Source organism: Montipora capricornis, chromosome 3 (genome assembly GCF_036669925.1).
Source record: "Montipora capricornis isolate CH-2021 chromosome 3, ASM3666992v2, whole genome shotgun sequence".
NCBI classification, from domain to species: Eukaryota; Metazoa; Cnidaria; class Anthozoa; order Scleractinia; family Acroporidae; genus Montipora; species Montipora capricornis.
The window spans coordinates 60,927,007-60,944,506 of record NC_090885.1 but is presented as its reverse complement, the minus strand read 5'-3'; the positions used below and the strand labels follow the sequence as shown (position 1 = coordinate 60,944,506).

Here is a 17,500-nt window from a genome sequence, read left to right as displayed (position 1 = left end):
ACATGTTCACTCTTGGTAAGCTCATACAGAGATGTAAAGCATTATGGGCAGCACATGCATTTCAAGTCTGACCATCTGCCTGTACTTATCTGTTCAAAATCCAGGATATTTGGTTCACTGCAGAATTAGGGGCTAGAAACGAGAGTGTTGCCATGGCAACATCTTAATGGGTGTCACTTTGTCCCCTATCTGATGTACATTACTGGTGCTAAGTTTATAGCATTACAGTAACTCCAATATTTTCACAGCTAATTTCAATTTTGTGATTCACTGGTCATTTGCAATGTTTGTGACGACATCATGAATTTTTTTTAAAAAAGTTGAATGTCTCTGGAACGAAGAAGGTATATATTCCAAAACAGAGAGAGCCATTCCATTCTTCAACATTTTGAAAGATCTTGAAATAAGTAAACTATATTTTTTACATCATAGGCACTCTAAAGGATGAAAAAAAAAAAAGAAGAAGAAAATAATATCAGGTACTGTTAACATATCCCATGAAATTAAGTTTTTGTTTGCAGATTTAAAGTGTGGCGTAGGGCAGTAATTTTAATTTAAAAATTTTGATTTTTTAGAATACAATAGTTTGACATTTCACAACGTGTCCTTAATGCCTTGCAGGATTTTCATTTGTAAATAAAGTATGGTCTATAAAAAAAACATGCAGTGTTCATTCGTATGAATTAACCAGCTGGTGGTGGTCTATCAAACAAAGTCTACAAAAATGATACTTGTTCAATTTATTTTATTTCCCACTTTTTAGTGTCATGGACAAAATCGTGCAACGCATCGTATTGCTCACAATTTGGCTGTGATTCATGTTAATTTTGAAAGTTCGTAGGGTTTTCTCGTCTAACACTGCTATTCTTGTCATAAATGCCTGTGCGACTACAGATTAAGTTATTGTTTCGACAAATTCAAACAACAACAACAACAACAGCAACAACAAAATCAGTTGTACCTTTTCCTAGCAAAATGCTTGATCCGACCATAACCAGTCCTGAGGCACTCCACACATACTTCATCAAGAACTGCTCCAGCATGATATACCATAAGCGTTTGCTGAAGAGCAATTCCATCTGCTGTGCTAAGGCTTGGAAACTTTGTTTGAGCAAGTGGAGTTCTACCTGAAAACAAAAAGATGACATTAATACCATTCAGTGCGGCCAATATGGACTGTGCACTGCTTTTGGTGTTTAAACCTAGTATGGGACGTATGTCCTATTCTTTAGCCCCTGTAAAGTGGACAAACCTTGAAATAAATAAATGAACAAATGAATATACCACAGCAGTGGCAATTATTATGCAGCAATATCGTAACAGCACTGTGATGACAATGGTGACCTCTTGATCACAGTTTAAAGTACAAGACAGTACATTAACATTAAAGTGCATCTTTTCTTATTCATTCCCAATCTTTATTTATGTGTCTAGGTGTTCTAGCACCTAATGGCATTAACTCGGGTCACATTCAAATCAGAGCACAACATTGGTCTTATTGAATTGTGTGTGGGATCTTTAACGTTCCACAGAGTTACGTACCGTGATCATATCAGTTATCAGTTAACGTAACATTATCATTATCATAGAAACATTCAATCGCTCTTGTCTTAAATAATAATTATTTCCTTTCGTAATCTTTGTCATTGTAAATATATTAATTATTTTATCTTTGCTCCACCCAACTCAATTAGCCTTGCAGTGTGTGAATGCGACTTAATTAGTATGCGTCACAAGAGTTTTTGGCTTTCATAAAGAAATTCGCGTTCTGCATACTAAATATTTAGGTAGATACATCTAGAGCTGAATCTGCTCTGGAGAATTTTCTTTAGCTTTGCAGAGAGTTTCATTGTAGCCTGCTGATCACTTTCCAGCAGTATAAAATATTTAATGGGGCTCACTGCATTCATTTTTGAGATATAAACATTTTCATACAAGTTATTCTCGGTTTTCACATGACGTCACGACCGCCATGTTGGTGCCCAAAACAAAGAAAAGGCGGCCATGTTGGTGCCCCGACCAAATCCTCCGGGAATTTAACTCTATTATTATGCAAACGCTTTCTTTTGTTTTCGTTGAAAAACATGGCTGTTGATCACGTGAGTGAAAACCAGCAATAGGGTGTTTTAGATGGCTTTCCTGTTGCTATGGTGACCTATTATATCACAATAATGTGTACTTCTCTTGTTAAGCAAAAATAATAATTGGTGTTTCAAATGGTTCCACTAAATTGCTGTTAATATAATGTGAATAAGTTTTACACAAACAATCCACGTCACAACAACTGGTCTCTTCAAATTGTTGAGACTGGTTTGAGCAACCTTAAACAAAAAATCAATGTTGCAAAGGTACAGAAAACTTACTTTGTGTCCTCCATAAAAAGCAATCTCCTCTGCATGGGTTATAATTCTAGCGTGGAGAAATCTGAGCTGCCCTCTTTTCTGTGATTCCTCCGATACAATTCTTCCAAACTTAGGGCTTAACTTACGTAAAATAAAAGCAGTGGCATAAACTACTACAGCGGCTATAGAAACAGGGGTTTTCCAAGATGTGCCTCTCTTCCTGGCCATTCCATTCAAAGTCCAGCAAATAACAAATACGTCTAAGCAAGGTTTGGTTAGATGCGAGTACAAATGAGCTACTGAACCGCAAAACATGCGAATATCTTCAGTCAGACACTCGTCTGCGTTTGCAATTCTTCCATCCAGGTTTCCTACACGGTAGTAAGTTTCCTTTGAGAAATACTTTTCGTACGCATGATTTGTAAGCTCTGTACGAAGGGCTAGAGACAGTTTGCTCTCTAAGTAACGAATCATACTGTTTGTAAAAGTTGCAGGGATAGCAACACCAATCCACTTTGCCAGAAAAAAGGCAAATTTCGACACATCTTTTTCCACCACCGACTTTATAATCTGACCATCAAGAGTGGCTACATAAATTGACAGAAACGTTCTTATGAAAGGCAGCTTGAGTGGAGAAACAACAAGCCAACTTGTTTCGTCCACAGACCAGGAAAAAGTACATTTAATAGCTTCCATGCCTGGCAAACGAATTCGTAGTCTAAAGTTGCAGTCCTCCGTTTCAACTTTGACCGGTTAACCTGCGAAGGATCAGTGAACATGAACTTAAACTTTTCACTTCTTTGAAGTTTCTCGAGGATCTTTCTGCCAACATTCGCGCCATATTTCTTTGCAATGTATAAACTACCTATAGAAAGGGCTATTACGCCCGCAAGCTTTGCGTGTCTCTTTGTAAAAGGTGCCATTTCCACGCAATATTTAAGTGTAGAGATCGGCTTGTGAACGTGTAAATTTTAAATTAGCCAACATTGGTCAACATTTGCACGAGGCCCATCACACGTCGGCATTGAAGAGAGAATTGTTTTCCAGTCCCCCTCCAGTCTCCCGCCCGCCAATGACAGACTTCGCAAAAATGTGAAACAGCTGACTGAAACAAGACGTTGGCGGCTATGATTTAATTAGCGATCATAAATATTAGTGATAATAAGGATAACTATAATGACAAGACGACGATAATAATAATGAAAAGGTATTTTTCAAGGAGATAGTCTTTCACCCTTACTGTTTGTGATTGCATTGGTACCAATTACAATGATTTTGAGTAAGAGTAAAGAAAGATACAATTTTTTAAAATTAACGCAACTGAATAATAATCGCGTTTTATCTTTATTTTTGAGGATATACGATTTAGGAAAAGGGGACAAGTCACCACAGAAACTTGCTATTTATGGATGACCTTAACCCGCTTTAAACTTTACATAATGGAAAGAATGAAAAACAGCTCAGTGCAATTGGATTCCTTGATCAATACAGTTCTTGTATTTAACCAAGATATTGGAATGAAGTCTGGCATTCAAAAATGCGGTGTATTGATCATGAAACGGGGAATGTTTGTAGCCGATGAGCAGGGAATTAATATTATCAAATGGTCAACCCTGAAATGAAGCAGATAGATAAGAGTCTTAAGTATTTATGAGTCAAAGAGTCAATGAGTTAGTGCAGTTACCCTAACCCATAAAATGAAAGAGAATTGTTTTCCAGCCCCCACTGAAACGAGGGCTAATTAGGCTTAATCAATAAATTATTGCTATATTGACTCCAAGTCTCAGTGTCTCATGACTCTTTGACTCATTTGACTCATAAAACATGGGACCTCGATAGATAAGGATAAAGGGTAAATATACCTTGGGGTTTTTGTGAAGCAGATATAAGGTCAAACATACAGGGATTTTCTTATACAGACCGATAAAGAATCGATCTCAGTACAGCACAATAAACCGGCTATACTTGTGTATGATAAAGATCCATTTTAGAATCAAAGAAAAAGAAACAGAAAAAGTCGAGAGATATAGTGATTTGAAGTACGAGATATTGCGGACCTGATAAAGAACTCAGTCCCCAAAGCGTATTGCATTATGAGATAAGGAAATAGTCAAATAATTTGAGTGGTCATCCTGAGAAGCCCGGAGAGGTTTTCCGAGTTTTGGTCGTATGAATACGTAACAGAAACAATTAAAATACGAGTGCTGGTTAGTGAAAATATGATTGTCGAGATCCTTTTATAAAGATCTCTAGTGACCTTTGTGGACAATAAACCGTGTGCTGTTGTTGTGTGTAGTTTCTCTGCTAACCGAACTCGGTCATTTTTGTAACTCATTTTTGCGCAGGCGTCTTTACGACGGTTCATATGAGAACCGCTTTTGTCTCAGTGAAATAGGCCATTTCCGAGTTCACGTCTGCCACCGCCTCAAAGCGAATCTAAGAGCGAAGTTTTTCTTATGAAAATTAGTTTTCATTCATATGTAAAGTAGAACTAATTAGCATCACAAAAACTTCGCAATTTAACTCGCTTTGAAGAGGAGGCAGACATGAACTCGGAAATGGCCTATTGCGTACGAGTACCACCACCACTTACGCGTGCGCAATTAGAGTTCATTGAAAGGGACACTCAAAATTGAGCAAACCACGAACAATATTTATTGAGCTCATACAGTCTAAATCAAATCGCACTTTTCAAAACGCTTTGACACGATGGCCCATGCATCCCAGTTGTTTACACGACGATGATCTGTCCCATGTGACGTCGGTTGGAGAAGTTATTATTGCGCGTGCTCATGTAACAGTACTTCCCAGGCTTCGTGATGCGGAAACACGGCGGGTTGCAGGAGGCCGGGGCGTTGTTCAGCTGAGGCTGCAAGTTCGCAGCGCTAGAACATCCCTTGTTAAGGTAAAGATTTAACTTATTAGCGTTGAACTTATCCAGATGGTCAACCACTTCAAGCGGCAAACTGGAACAAGCTTTGGGTTTGAGAGAACTGCATCCTTCCTTTACCCAGCATACATTTGCTCTGTCTGACCCTGATTAAAAAGTATCAGCAAGAATAAAAAACTAGTTTCCCTTAGGAAATCAAAATTCCAAAGAAAAACAAATACCCAGGGCTTTCGCCAGTTTGTAAAGTGGCGGACATATTTCTGAAAGCACAGGAAGTGACGTCGTATTTTTTTTTTTTGACGTCGCAAGGCGCCTTGCGAGCGCCGAAGGCACGAGCTACCCAGGGGGGTCAGGGGGCATTGGGCATTTTTTAGGGGGGGGGGGGGGTGGAGGAGGAGGTAAAAAAGGTGTATTATGGGATTTTTGCAAGTAGAGAATGGTACTATGTTTCAATCTTCATTTATCCCATGGCCATGATTCGCGGATACTTTAAGGAATATATCTGATTGGTTATCATTGGTTGCGCGACCATGGGCACGAGACCAAAACAACTTTCGCAGCATGGCGCGAAGCTTTAATAGATTGAAAACCAAAAAAAAACTATCATAGGATATGGGGGTGTTCTCCCCTCCCATCCTTTCTTGCTTTATGTAAGTCATTATTTGCCAATATGTTAGTCTAATTCAGACTGCTGAAATGATCCTTGGTGCTTAATTGAGTATCACCAATTTTTCTTACCGGCTTGTCCTTCGCCAGCATTATTTTTCGGATTGTTGTTTGATCCTAAAGGGCCAGAAAGAACAAAATGTCATCTTTAAAATCGGCTTTAATGAATATTCTCATTATCTTTTCAGGATGAGGAAAAACCCTCAAGCAAAGTTAAATGAAAGTCCTACTTCCCTTCCAGTAACACCCAATAGTTGACCAAATCTAGTTTGAAAGGGATAAGAGATCCGCGTACTTATCTCGACAAATTGAGTAATGGGCCCTTTGCAGGATAGTGATCACATGGTACAAATCCGCCATACTGGGACGCACATTGCCCACCGGGACATCTAAAACAAAGAAAATTAAGATTTAACTAGCTTTGTTTTAGATGTCCCAGTGCGCAATTTGCGTCCCAGTATGGTGGATTTGTACCATGTGATCACTATCCTGCAAAGGGCCCATTGTCTCTCATTGCCTACTTAAAGTCAGGTTCAACGGCTTCAACCTAGTTTCCAGGGCTTTCCTCCGCCACCAAGAGTTCGGCGGAGTAAAGCCCGGCGATCTGACTGAGTTACCATACTCACCAGACCAAACAAAGCACACTACATCTTGGGTGGAAACTGTCACCGGATCGGGATAAAAGCGATATTCCATGGCGGGATAAGCTTGAACAATGTTTCCTCTTTTTCCCATTCCTCCAATGTACACAACTTTTTTGTCTTTGATGTTAGCAGGCCTGGCCTTTATATAAAACACGTGGGTTCTGTCTTGAAAGGTACGACCAAGCTGTGCAACGTCCAAGGCAAGCTGAAGCTTTGTTGTTCCATCCACTGCAAGAGTTGTTGGGTCATTTGTCACTCTAAAAAATTATAAAAGAAGGCAACAGTGTCAGGCACACTAAGTACTCAACTTGTCCTTTTTTCTCAACACCTTACTTTGGCACTTAGGCTAGACTAAAGTGGCCTTTGAGTCGCAAATTAAGGTACGTTCCCAAAACCAGCAAAAATTAATGTGCCTTGTATCATGCCTGACAACCGTTTTCTTGGAGGCTGAGGCTCGAAAGCTTCTTGACATCATAACAAAGGAAGTTTAGAGACGATGATATCAGAATGCAGAACAACCGAGAGTGCAGCAATCGAGTAAGTAATTTAAGGGTTGTTGACAGCAGCGATGCTTAATTTGCAAGTGTGTATATTTAATGCCTCGTTCACACCAAACCTTATAGACTATTAACCACGTATTGAAGATGTTTAGTTAAAACACAGTTTCAAATTTCTTCCTCTTTAAATCCTGTATTCTGATTTTTGTCCACTACACATTTAACACAGATCAAAGCATGTATTGAAAATCACCTCAATCTCATGTGAAAGCCATTCCCAGGTACATTTTTCTGTGACTGATTTTCATTTTGTTAAACCTAGTTTAATTAAACATTTCCTCTTGGTGTGAATGTGAAACTAGTGTAGAGGAACTTAGAACTATGTGATTTTGAAGTTTCGCGTTAGAAAAGATGTAATCACGTTCCCCTGATGAGAGCACATGATTAGCTAATCAAGTCTGTCGTCATTGTCTCAAGATTTATAAAAAGCTGTCGCTGAATAGTTGAATTCAATTTTGTTTTTCTGTTGTTAGTTGCAGCGTTGTATTGCTTCCGTTGTTCTCTTCTCCGATCCGAAATAGGTCAAGTACTTTCTTCTTCAGTCGATATCGCTTGTTAATGTGCCTTCTACAATTATTATTATTATTATTATTATTATTATTATTATTATTATTATTATTATTATTATTATTTATTATTATTATTTCATTATTTTTCTGATTGAGTATGAATTCATCATACATGGTGGAATTAACAATAGGACATAGGTCTCCTACGAGGTTAACCACCAGGATACACCACAGAAGACAGACCACAACACCGGGAACTACATGCCCTACTCTTTACGACAAGTGTGCGGGTTCTTTTACGTCCCACAGGATTGTGAACATTGAAGGGTTGTGAGACGGGACCTCCGGATTATCGTCCTTATCCGCGAAGACTAGAGAGTCCATCCATTTTCAGATGTAATTACAAAGGCAGCACTTTCTCCTCAGTTATTTAAAGACCCTGAGTGTTGGTCCGGCCGGAGTTAAACTCACGACCTCCCGCGTACGGTGCTCAACCATCTGAGCCATGGCCACCGGCGCGCGAAGATCTATAGTTTTCAGTACAATTCCAAAACAAGCACCTATATACTACTTACTGCGTGTTATTCGAAGCGTCAAAATTCCGAGGTACATCGTCCGTCGTGATGTTATACCTATTAGTAAAATAAATTCAAGATAAATTGATAACCTGGTTAGTATTTTGTTCGAAAGTAAAAGAAAACTGCAATGTCATAATAACATTCTTGATCCCTGCTTTATTTCAAGTTTAAATCTCAACGAATCTGAGAGGAAGCAAACCGCAAATTAGTGGGAGTACACTAAATAAGCCTTAGTATAAATACACATGTGATTATACAAAATCGCACGCTCTCATTGGCTCGTTTTCTCGGATTATCAGCTGATAATCACCTCGACGGACAAAATGACTGCCAGTAGTCGTTTTGCCACTGTAAGTGAAGATGATTTCGCGTTGAAATGTTTTTTTTTTCTCTTTTTTGAAATAATCACCTGTTTATTTATATTAAAACAATCATTCGTCTCAGGCTTAGTGATTATCGGTGAATATTCACCGATAATCACTTCGCCTTGGGCGAATAATTGTTAAATGAGGTAAATTACGCTCTAGAAATTAAAACAGAGGAGTTAACTGACATGACAGCAACGAGGTTTATCTCCGGGTGCTTATTCGTATCCCCTCGCAGTCTTGGTCATGAAATGTTTTGTTTAAGTAGATAAACAAAATCAAAATCCGAGACTTTGATCACCTTGACTGAAGAAATTCGCCGGTAGTTTCATTGTCTCGAAGCCATTTTTTCTGTCGACACCAACGGCCGCACTACTTCGCGCGTAAACAGAATACACTAATATTATTGGCTGACAGGTCCATAACTATAACGACATCAATATCCTCATATTTGAAAGAAAAATAGTATCTTCACTTTGCGCGACGAAGATATCAGATTTTTGAGCAAGAAAAGTCCTGGCATTTGATCAAAATCTATATAATAAAATGAAATAACAGGGCATCATTATCATAATAGTAAGTTAAACGTAACTCGTGTATGGCTAATTAGGCACCGGTCTTGAAATCGAAGGTTTCCTGTTGGAGTTCCGTCCTGAATATATCCTGGGTCTGTTCTCGCTATGTACTAGTCCATGGCAATTTTTAATTTTACCAGAAAATACTGTTGTTTTTGCCAAAACTTGACACGCGGCTTACTACCACACCAGGGATTTCTTACCTTATCCTCAAAACACATCGCTGAGTAATTTGCGAAGAAAAAAAGGGAACCTTCCATTTGAATGAAGAAAACTTGCCCTGCATGTTTACTCCATTATGGTTGACAACAGTGGAAGGCGCATAAATGACCTCTGGTTTATCCACTTTGAGGAGGAGTTGTTCTTTATTTTCTGTACCTTGTGTTATTTTGTGAGATTCATACGCCACACCCTTTAACACCTGGTCGTTACTGGTGTTGAAATCGGTCTTAAGGATCTCTTTATAGTTTATGTGAACCTTAGTCCATTTTCCTCCACCCTTCTCGCAGGATTCTCTGGAAATGAATCTTGCGACACACTTCTGGGCGGGTCTGTTGCGAGGTGGAGTCCTTGGACAGGATGCTTCTCCACGGAGTCCATTTTCCATCATGCAGAGCCCTGCAATTCAACGGACTGGCTATAGTGTTATCGAAAGCCACTATCTGACTTTATGAACAAGGAAAAAGGAACATGCAAGAACCCACAAGACATAAGGTGTTTTCACTCACATGATCAGTAACCTTGTTTTTCCACCGAAACAAAAGAACGTTCGCATAATAACAGAGCTCAATTCCCGGAGGATTAGTTGTTTAGGGACACTAACATGGCCGCCCTGACGTCACGTGAAAACACACTATTACAAGGGACAAGAAGTAGAATGACGCATTCCCTAAGGCAATGAAAGACCCATATGCTAACCTCTTCGGCGGACTCCATTGCACGTCACCAAGGGATTTCAATGGCGGGAAGAACTATGCAATTTACTGATCAACGCACGCATTGCTTGCACCAATATTTTTACCGAGTACATTAAAAAATATCCCCACAAGAGTCTTACTAGCTGATCAGTCAACTTAATTCAGATGTAAGTGAAAGTGTTTTTTTTTTCGTCACAAGGTGAGGATTCCACCATAAACTGTCTCGTACGCAACAGGGCAATCTTTTTAGGGAAACCGTGTGAATCTATGCACGATGTGTTGATTCTTCCTTATCACTCCTACATTTTTTGCGGGCTTATGTGCTCACCGTAAAGTATTCATCTTCGTTCCTGGAAAATAAGGCCTAATTACTGTGTGCGAAGATCTAAGCCGAAAGGGCAGACAAATTGTTTATCCTGTGTACGTCGAAGAAAAGAATTTCGCGTTCCTCTTCTTTATCGATCTCGGTTGGTCCCTAAAGGATAAATCAAAGCATTGCCAGAAGTCTTGGGTGCGACCCGAAGCCACACTCGAACCGAGATGTCACCATATTTTCTTCCTAATACGGACGGAACAAATGTTAGTAAATAGATTAATCAAGCAATTTTTCAGAACCACAGAGATTGAGTACAACTTACATTTTTCGTGAAATTCAGCGCTCTCAACATATCTTTTCATCACATCCATCGTTTCTTTGTTACTGACCATTATAGCTATGTCCCTCCACGGAGTTGGGCCCCAGTAAGGGAAGTAATCACGCTCCTCAGGAACCTCTAGACCTCTCCTGTTACCATTAGCGTTCTGTCTTGTGTGCTTTGGCGAATCGCCTTTAAGCTGTTGCGAGGCAACGAACAAACCTGGAAATGAAGTATTTTTCAGTTAACAATCTTTTAAAATCTCAGTATACCAAAGTAATAGGCCAGTTTCGTATTCTAACGGTTGGACTGGATCTAGCATGAAATGGAGGCTAATGCGGGCAAATTAATTTGCATTTGAAAGGATTTGCCCGCATTAGTCTCCATTTCATGCTAGATCCAGTCCAGCCGTGAGAATTCGAAAATGGTCTATTACAAAACAGTCACAATAAAACGCAGACGAATCGGATTTAACGATAGTATTAAGGTGGCTTACTACAGTTTTCTTCGAAGCCGAAGATTTTGAAATCTGAAATTAAAAAAAGCAACAGGATGTCTTTTCTGAAGTGTTAGAGTCACTGCAATCGATGCAAAATGTAATTTTACCCAACAAATAAATGCAAATCAGGGGAAAATGCTAATTATAGTGGCCGAGCTCCTGGAGGGTGGACTGGAAACTAGACATTTTAAAGGCCTTCTCAAAACCTGGTCGTACGACCCTGGTTAAAATTTAGGGAATTAGTATTAAACACTTTTTCGGTTATTATCAAAATAGACGAGAATCGACGTTTGCTATTTGCGAAAAACCTGTCTGACAGATTTAACTATTTGTTTCTACCAAGAGAAAATGAGGGGACAGAGAGGGAGGCTCAGGGCGTTGGCCGGGATATGTCATGTCCACAAAAATTATTTTTAGACGAGCGAAAGTCTTTGTTCTAACTGAAGTCTGTCTTCCGAGACGTCCGCATGCACAAACGTCAAGTCCACTTCGTCCGCCATTACATGAAATCTTGCTTTTCTTTCAAACATCAGACCGAGGTTGACCTGCATGCGGACCTCTCGGAAGACTTCCACTCGTCTAAAAATAACTTTCGTGGACATGACATATCCCAAGGGCTGGACCGGGAGCCTCCCTCTCTGTCCCCTCATTTTCTCTTGTTTCTACGCATGATTATTTTTTCTTGCTAAGAAAATCTTGACATTTTAAGGTGGGGTCATACAGCTAGTTTTTGAGGAAAAGTTCTTTGAAATGTCTAGTTTCCAGTCTCCCCTCCGGGAGCTCGGTCACTGTATTTAGCATTTTTCTCCCTGACTTACATTTATTTGTTAGGTAAAATAACATTTTACATCAATTGCAGAGACCAACACTTCAGAAGAGACATCCTGTTGCTTTAATCTCACAGATTTATAAATCTTGATCTTTTTCTTCGAAAAACTGTGGTAAGCCACCTTACAGCTGACCTTAAGGCAATGCAGCTGCCGTTAAGCTCGAGAAAACTTTTGGAAACAAGCTTCAATTGGTTTCTAGCCTTGCCTTTGATTGGATGTAAATGTGACGTAACAGTTTTTAAGCCAATCATTAAACGTTGGAGAACATCAAAGCGCTCGCCAAATTACTTTCGAAACTAGAATGAAAAGAGCTTTGAAGAAACCATTGCTGACCAGGTAACCACGCACTTACAACGATGAAGATTTAATTAAGAGTGCCGGCTCTGGGGGTAAGACTAGCCTATGAGAACTTGTGTATTAGTGATTCACCCGTTGTAAAGAGTCATTTTGTGCAAAAATACAGATATTTTAGGGTACGCCCACTGGCGACACTCGGCAGGCTTCGCTAAAGCCCGCTAAGTTGGACATAATAGTGCCTAGTAATAATAGTATAACCACTTATATAGCGCCATTTACATGCTGATCAAAAGCGCTGTACAACAAGTTATACATAAAAGAGAACCCATACAAATTATCAATTTGAGTCTACCAAAAATACTAAAATTTAGTTAACCCAGTAAATTCAGAAATAACACTCAAAAAGAAACAAAAGTAGAATCTAAAATAAGAAAGCCTCTTCGAAAAGATGGGTCTTCTATTTCCTTTTGAAGACGGCCAGCGACTAAATGTCCAGAATGTCATGTAACTGAGCAGGCAGGCTGTTTCACAATGCAGGAGCCGCTGCATGAAAAGATCTTGCACCGAATGTGAAACTGAAGCATTTTTTCTTTGGGACACTCCAACAGTATACTATCGTTTGACCTAAGATAGTATGATGACATTTAGAAGACCTTGATGTCCAACCCTGCTTCAAGCTAGCCAAGACCAAATGGCGAAATAGTTTTTTTAGTCTTGGTTTAGAATTCTATATGCAGAGATGTGCACTTGTGATCCACTTACTTACCTTTGTTTCTTTCTCGTCGCTCGTAGGCATTGTAGTATTCTTTTGGTTCGTGAAGCCCACGGTCTTTTTTCATCGTCCTATCTTCTCTTTGATCCTTTCTATATCTCTGACTATTGCGGTTTCCTCCATTTCTGATGGTATAATAATCAAAGTCATTGTTAATGTTATTCACTTGCCCCTTAGGATACGGTTGACACATGTACTGCAAGATAACTTGTGTCTCCACTCTGTCATCCGTTTTGAAACCGGTGCCGTGCTGATTCGTCCACATGACGTCCACTTCCGTAGAGGCGTTCTTGTTACTTCCACTCATATAGAATTCCTGCGAATGGAGAAACAATTAAAATAAACAAGGGAGCACCAGTCGAACCCTTACTCCCGTATAGCGTGCTTTTGACTAAAAGGATGGGCGAGATATTTCCATTTCTGTCGAGATGTGCAGGTCTTCGAATTTAGAGACTATACATCAAGGATGCGCTGGTATTGACAGTTTATCCGAAATCTTGTAAGAAGGGCTATCTTAAACTGATAGCCGAGAATGATGGCGAAAAAAACCAACCAACCAAACAAACAAACAAACAAACAAACAAAAAAAAAAAACAAAACAAAAGCAAAAGCAAAAGCAAAAACAAAAGCACAAGCAAAAACAAAAACAAAAACAAAAAAAAAAAACACGCAATATTGCTCATTTAGTTACCTCCTGGCGTCTGTCTTATTGGACAAAATCACTGATGCACTTTTTATCTTCTGATAATTAGTTTATTAATAAATGAAGAAACATTTTGCCCTCAAAAAGACCTGAAAAGGATCGGCTAAAATGGACTTATGTTTTTAGCCTCTCATTGCATAGTGTTTTTAAGTGAGTTTTCAAAAATCTTACGATACATTTCATCCAATCAGGTATCCAGAATTGCCAGCACGTGATCAGAGAAAACCGCACATTTTCGTTGTGCGTTTCGATTGGCTTTAGATGCTCCGCGTACTATGGGATCGGCAAAAGTAATCACCTTGCTTCTCTTTGAACGACAATTAATTAAAAACCGCCCAATAGAGGCAATAATTACTGAGCAAAGTGACTTGTCTTACCAGAGGTCGTTGTCTTGTCTCTGCTATATTTTCGCCTGGATTATTGCTTCCACTGTCACCAACGTTGTATCCAGCTTTACCATTATTCTGCAGAAAATATACAAGAGAAAGATATATAGTTTAGGAAGTTTGTTTAACCAGAAACATCTCAAAATTAACAGATTATAGTAGTCGTACGATTGAAAGACTTTTCTATCGACAGTAGCCCACGACTTGGAACTTACATCTAACATATTTTTCTTGTGAGTTATGTTTTCAGACCATCCATTTTCTAACCGCCTTGTCTTACCAAGTATTGTAGTTATTGTTATCTCTAAAACTAGGGATACCAGTCGTTTACTTTTGGTATCGTAGACTCCTTGAATTGAAACGTCTTATGTAATCAAAGCTTTCACTGCTCCCCTATTGTCGTGGCTATCCTCCTCGATCGTTATTGTTCATGGTCCTAATATAATTGTTTCAGAAATAGCCACTTTCGTGCATGAATCTGCATCTAGCAACGAGTCGTTTCTGTTGCACGTGAACCACCGTTTTCTTGAATCACCACTTATAAGTTATAGCCGCTTTGGATTATATCTGTTTGCCGTTGTAAGATTGTCACCGGCCTTGGTGCGTAAAGCTTGTTGTCATAACCGCAGCACGCTATTGTGCGCGATGCACCTTCAATACATAGAAGGGCGTTCCACGCCCTTCGTGAACTCAGGCAAATCCACTTGCCCTGTGGCTATTATTGAAAAGCTGTTGTCGACTTTACCTCAGAGTGACTCAACTTTGCTTTTATTCAAATCATGGGAGCGTTTTCATAAGAGCAGGGGTGTCTCGTATCATTAGACTATTGGAGATGACTTTAAGACGTTTTCATGCCTATTTGTAGTTGATGTCGACGTTTTATGGCCTCTATAGTATTTATTCAGGAGTAGCTTCTAGCCTAGCTTGCAGGTTTCCGAGTTAGGATTTAATCGATGATCATGCGGGTTGGAGGAATTTGAATTCTTAAGATCGAATCAACAAGTATTGTATTCAGGATTTCCTTCAGGTTTCTGATTCTTTAGGCATTTAATTAAGCGAGCGTTGCTTTTTTCATTGGGGAAGACGACGCCCATCACAATTTCCCCCCCTGGTGAGAGTTCAGTTTTTCTGGCCTCCCTGGAACCACTGCGAGTTTCGGTGTTTTTGCTAATTATGTTTTCAGCCAGGGTATTTCTTATTCGAAGATAAATTTTAGTAGCGCTGTTAAATCCTGTTTTTGACATCTGTGTCGTCGTCACCTTGAAATGTTCTTTGCCCACGTACTGGCTTAAATATTTTCTTCGGAGCGTTTAAATGTATTTGTGTTAATTTAAAATGAAATGAATGTACATATATTTGTTTAAAGTGCGCCACACACCCACACACGCCGTAAGAGCCTAACAAATTTAACCTGATCCCAACTGTGAGGCTTCATAGCTCAGTTGGTAGAACATTGCACCTGTATCGCAGAGGTCATGGGTTCGAATCCCACTGGAGCTACCGGATTTTTTTCAGGCGACTGTAAGAGACAATTGCTCGAATTGTTCAGTTAAGTGCGAGGGTCGCTTCATTCCTTCGTGTATTTGTGTTAGTGAGAGTGTCTAATCGGCGTGGGAGGGTGGGTCGTGGGTGGGTGGGTCGTGACTCTTGGGTCCGAGATCCTCCACGTATACACGTGATGTATACATACTTTTATGCTGTTTCAAATGCTCTCTCGCAACAGCAGTTTTGACCGCGATCTCTTTCTAGCGTGTACAACGAGTGACTCTGAAAGGATTGTGCCAAAGATGTTGCGTTAACATTCTGTCAGTGGTTCACATTTAACCCTAACCCTAACCCTAACACACAACCCACGACCCATGACCCACCCACCCACGCGATTTAGCCTCCCCCGTGTTAGTCGCTTACCCGACCAATAAAATTTGTTGACTTCTCAATGTATCTCTTGCGTGTGTGGGTGTTTGATTCCGAAATATATGTAGAATATTCGCTTACCTGAGAGTCAAACAACCTGTTGGCGTTCCTAACATTTGCTCCATTGCCATTAAGACGATTATTTGACCCAGAGGGGAAATGCAGGTAGATATCGGCTTCACAATGAAGAAGAGAACTGAACGCCAAAAATGCAAGAAGAATGACGAACTTCATCCTTCTGTGGAGAAAAAGTAGGGTTTTTAGCACCTCCCGTTAAGCTATTGACATATGCAGACTAAACTTACCGCGTTGTGTTAACCGCAAACACATTGAAGATTAATTGAGTTTTGTTTATCATGGAAGGTTGCCAGTTATGACTTTGAATAAATGTAAACGAAAAACGTTTATTGGTGTTTGTTATTCGGAACACACAATAGACTTAATTATAACAAAGAATATGACATCCCTACGTAATTGAATATCCATCAGCATTGCACAATCGAAATCACGCATGATTAAAATGAACATTATTAGAGAATATGTTCTTCTAAAATGTTAGTGAATTCCTGTAAAATAAAATGAATTTTTATTTTAATGAAGGGCAAAACGTTTTGAGCATTCTGCCACCCAAACACAAGTCAACCTTTCGTGCGCTTTTTTCACTAAGGTGCGGAATTGCAGAAAACCACCCCGCCTCTCATTTGAACCTCATTAAAAAACAAGAGAGAATATTGCATCATGCTTCGTTGCTTTAAAAACTGAATTAATTTTCCGCAATCCTGCCCTGCTCTCATTCGTTTTTTTGACGTTCCGAGGGATAATGAAAATTAAAGTCAGTGTCCGACGGGGGCCAGCGGTCTACAGTTCTTATGGATAAGTTCTGGTTGTTATCCTCTAACATAACGTTTTGATTTCTTCGACATAGCGAAACAATTCATGAACAAATTATTCAGTGGCAACTTTTGATCATTTTTGCGATAAGAATTTTCCTAAGTTGCTTTAAACCGATCTTTGAGTCAAAAACCAAGCACAATTTTTCACTTCATTTCTGTCATCCATAATGCTAGGGACCTGAGGATATATGACGGAAGACCTTAGACAGCAATGACCAGAACCAAGGTTGCTGACCAGCGGTTTTCGTTAAAATAATGGTTTGCTTGGGGTACTCAGTCTTGCGGGCTCAGAAAACCTGGTTGTGGTCATTGTTATTTAAGGTTTTTCATATATGACAGCGACGTAGACGAAAACATCACCTCCAAGTGTAGGAGGTTTTCCCGTGACGTCATCGCCGTCATGTTGATGGACGAAACAAAAGATCTCTCATTACCTTCTTTTGTTCGTCCACCAGAAGTCTTACATTTCTCTATCGTTATTGGTGTCCCTACAGGTTGGTTGAAAACGTCCTATAACTTTGCTCTCTC

At 39.6% G+C, this 17,500-nt stretch overlaps 2 protein-coding genes and 1 non-coding gene across 5 annotated transcripts in view; 1 reads left to right on the top strand and 2 right to left on the bottom strand.

Moving 5' to 3' along the window:
• LOC138043587 (ATP-binding cassette sub-family D member 2-like) overlaps positions 1–3,366 on the bottom strand; it is a 21,140-nt gene extending 17,774 nt beyond the window's left edge. The window contains 3 exon segments of the mRNA XM_068889936.1: positions 962–1,127; positions 2,364–2,959; positions 2,962–3,366. Of these exon segments, the coding sequence (XP_068746037.1) occupies positions 962–1,127; positions 2,364–2,959; positions 2,962–3,265 (1,066 nt within the window). The 5' untranslated portion in view covers positions 3,266–3,366.
• A 1,608-nt stretch (positions 3,367–4,974) lies between these two features.
• LOC138041534 (protein DD3-3-like) overlaps positions 4,975–17,500 on the bottom strand; it is a 21,071-nt gene continuing 8,545 nt past the window's right edge. For all 3 annotated transcript variants that reach the window (XM_068887275.1, XM_068887276.1, XM_068887274.1), the window contains 9 exons: positions 16,161–16,317; positions 14,157–14,243; positions 13,071–13,392; positions 10,682–10,900; positions 9,330–9,744; positions 8,184–8,240; positions 6,525–6,799; positions 5,971–6,015; positions 4,975–5,378 (listed from right to left, as the gene is read on the bottom strand). In XM_068887275.1, the coding sequence (XP_068743376.1) occupies positions 5,074–5,378; positions 5,971–6,015; positions 6,525–6,799; positions 8,184–8,240; positions 9,330–9,744; positions 10,682–10,900; positions 13,071–13,392; positions 14,157–14,243; positions 16,161–16,313 (1,878 nt within the window). In that variant the 5' untranslated portion in view covers positions 16,314–16,317 and the 3' untranslated portion in view covers positions 4,975–5,073. The remainder of the gene's footprint in view (positions 5,379–5,970; positions 6,016–6,524; positions 6,800–8,183; positions 8,241–9,329; positions 9,745–10,681; positions 10,901–13,070; positions 13,393–14,156; positions 14,244–16,160; positions 16,318–17,500) is intronic.
• Positions 15,593–15,665, top strand: Trnat-ugu (transfer RNA threonine (anticodon UGU)). The gene has a single exon. It is a non-coding gene; the product is annotated as a tRNA-Thr (tRNA).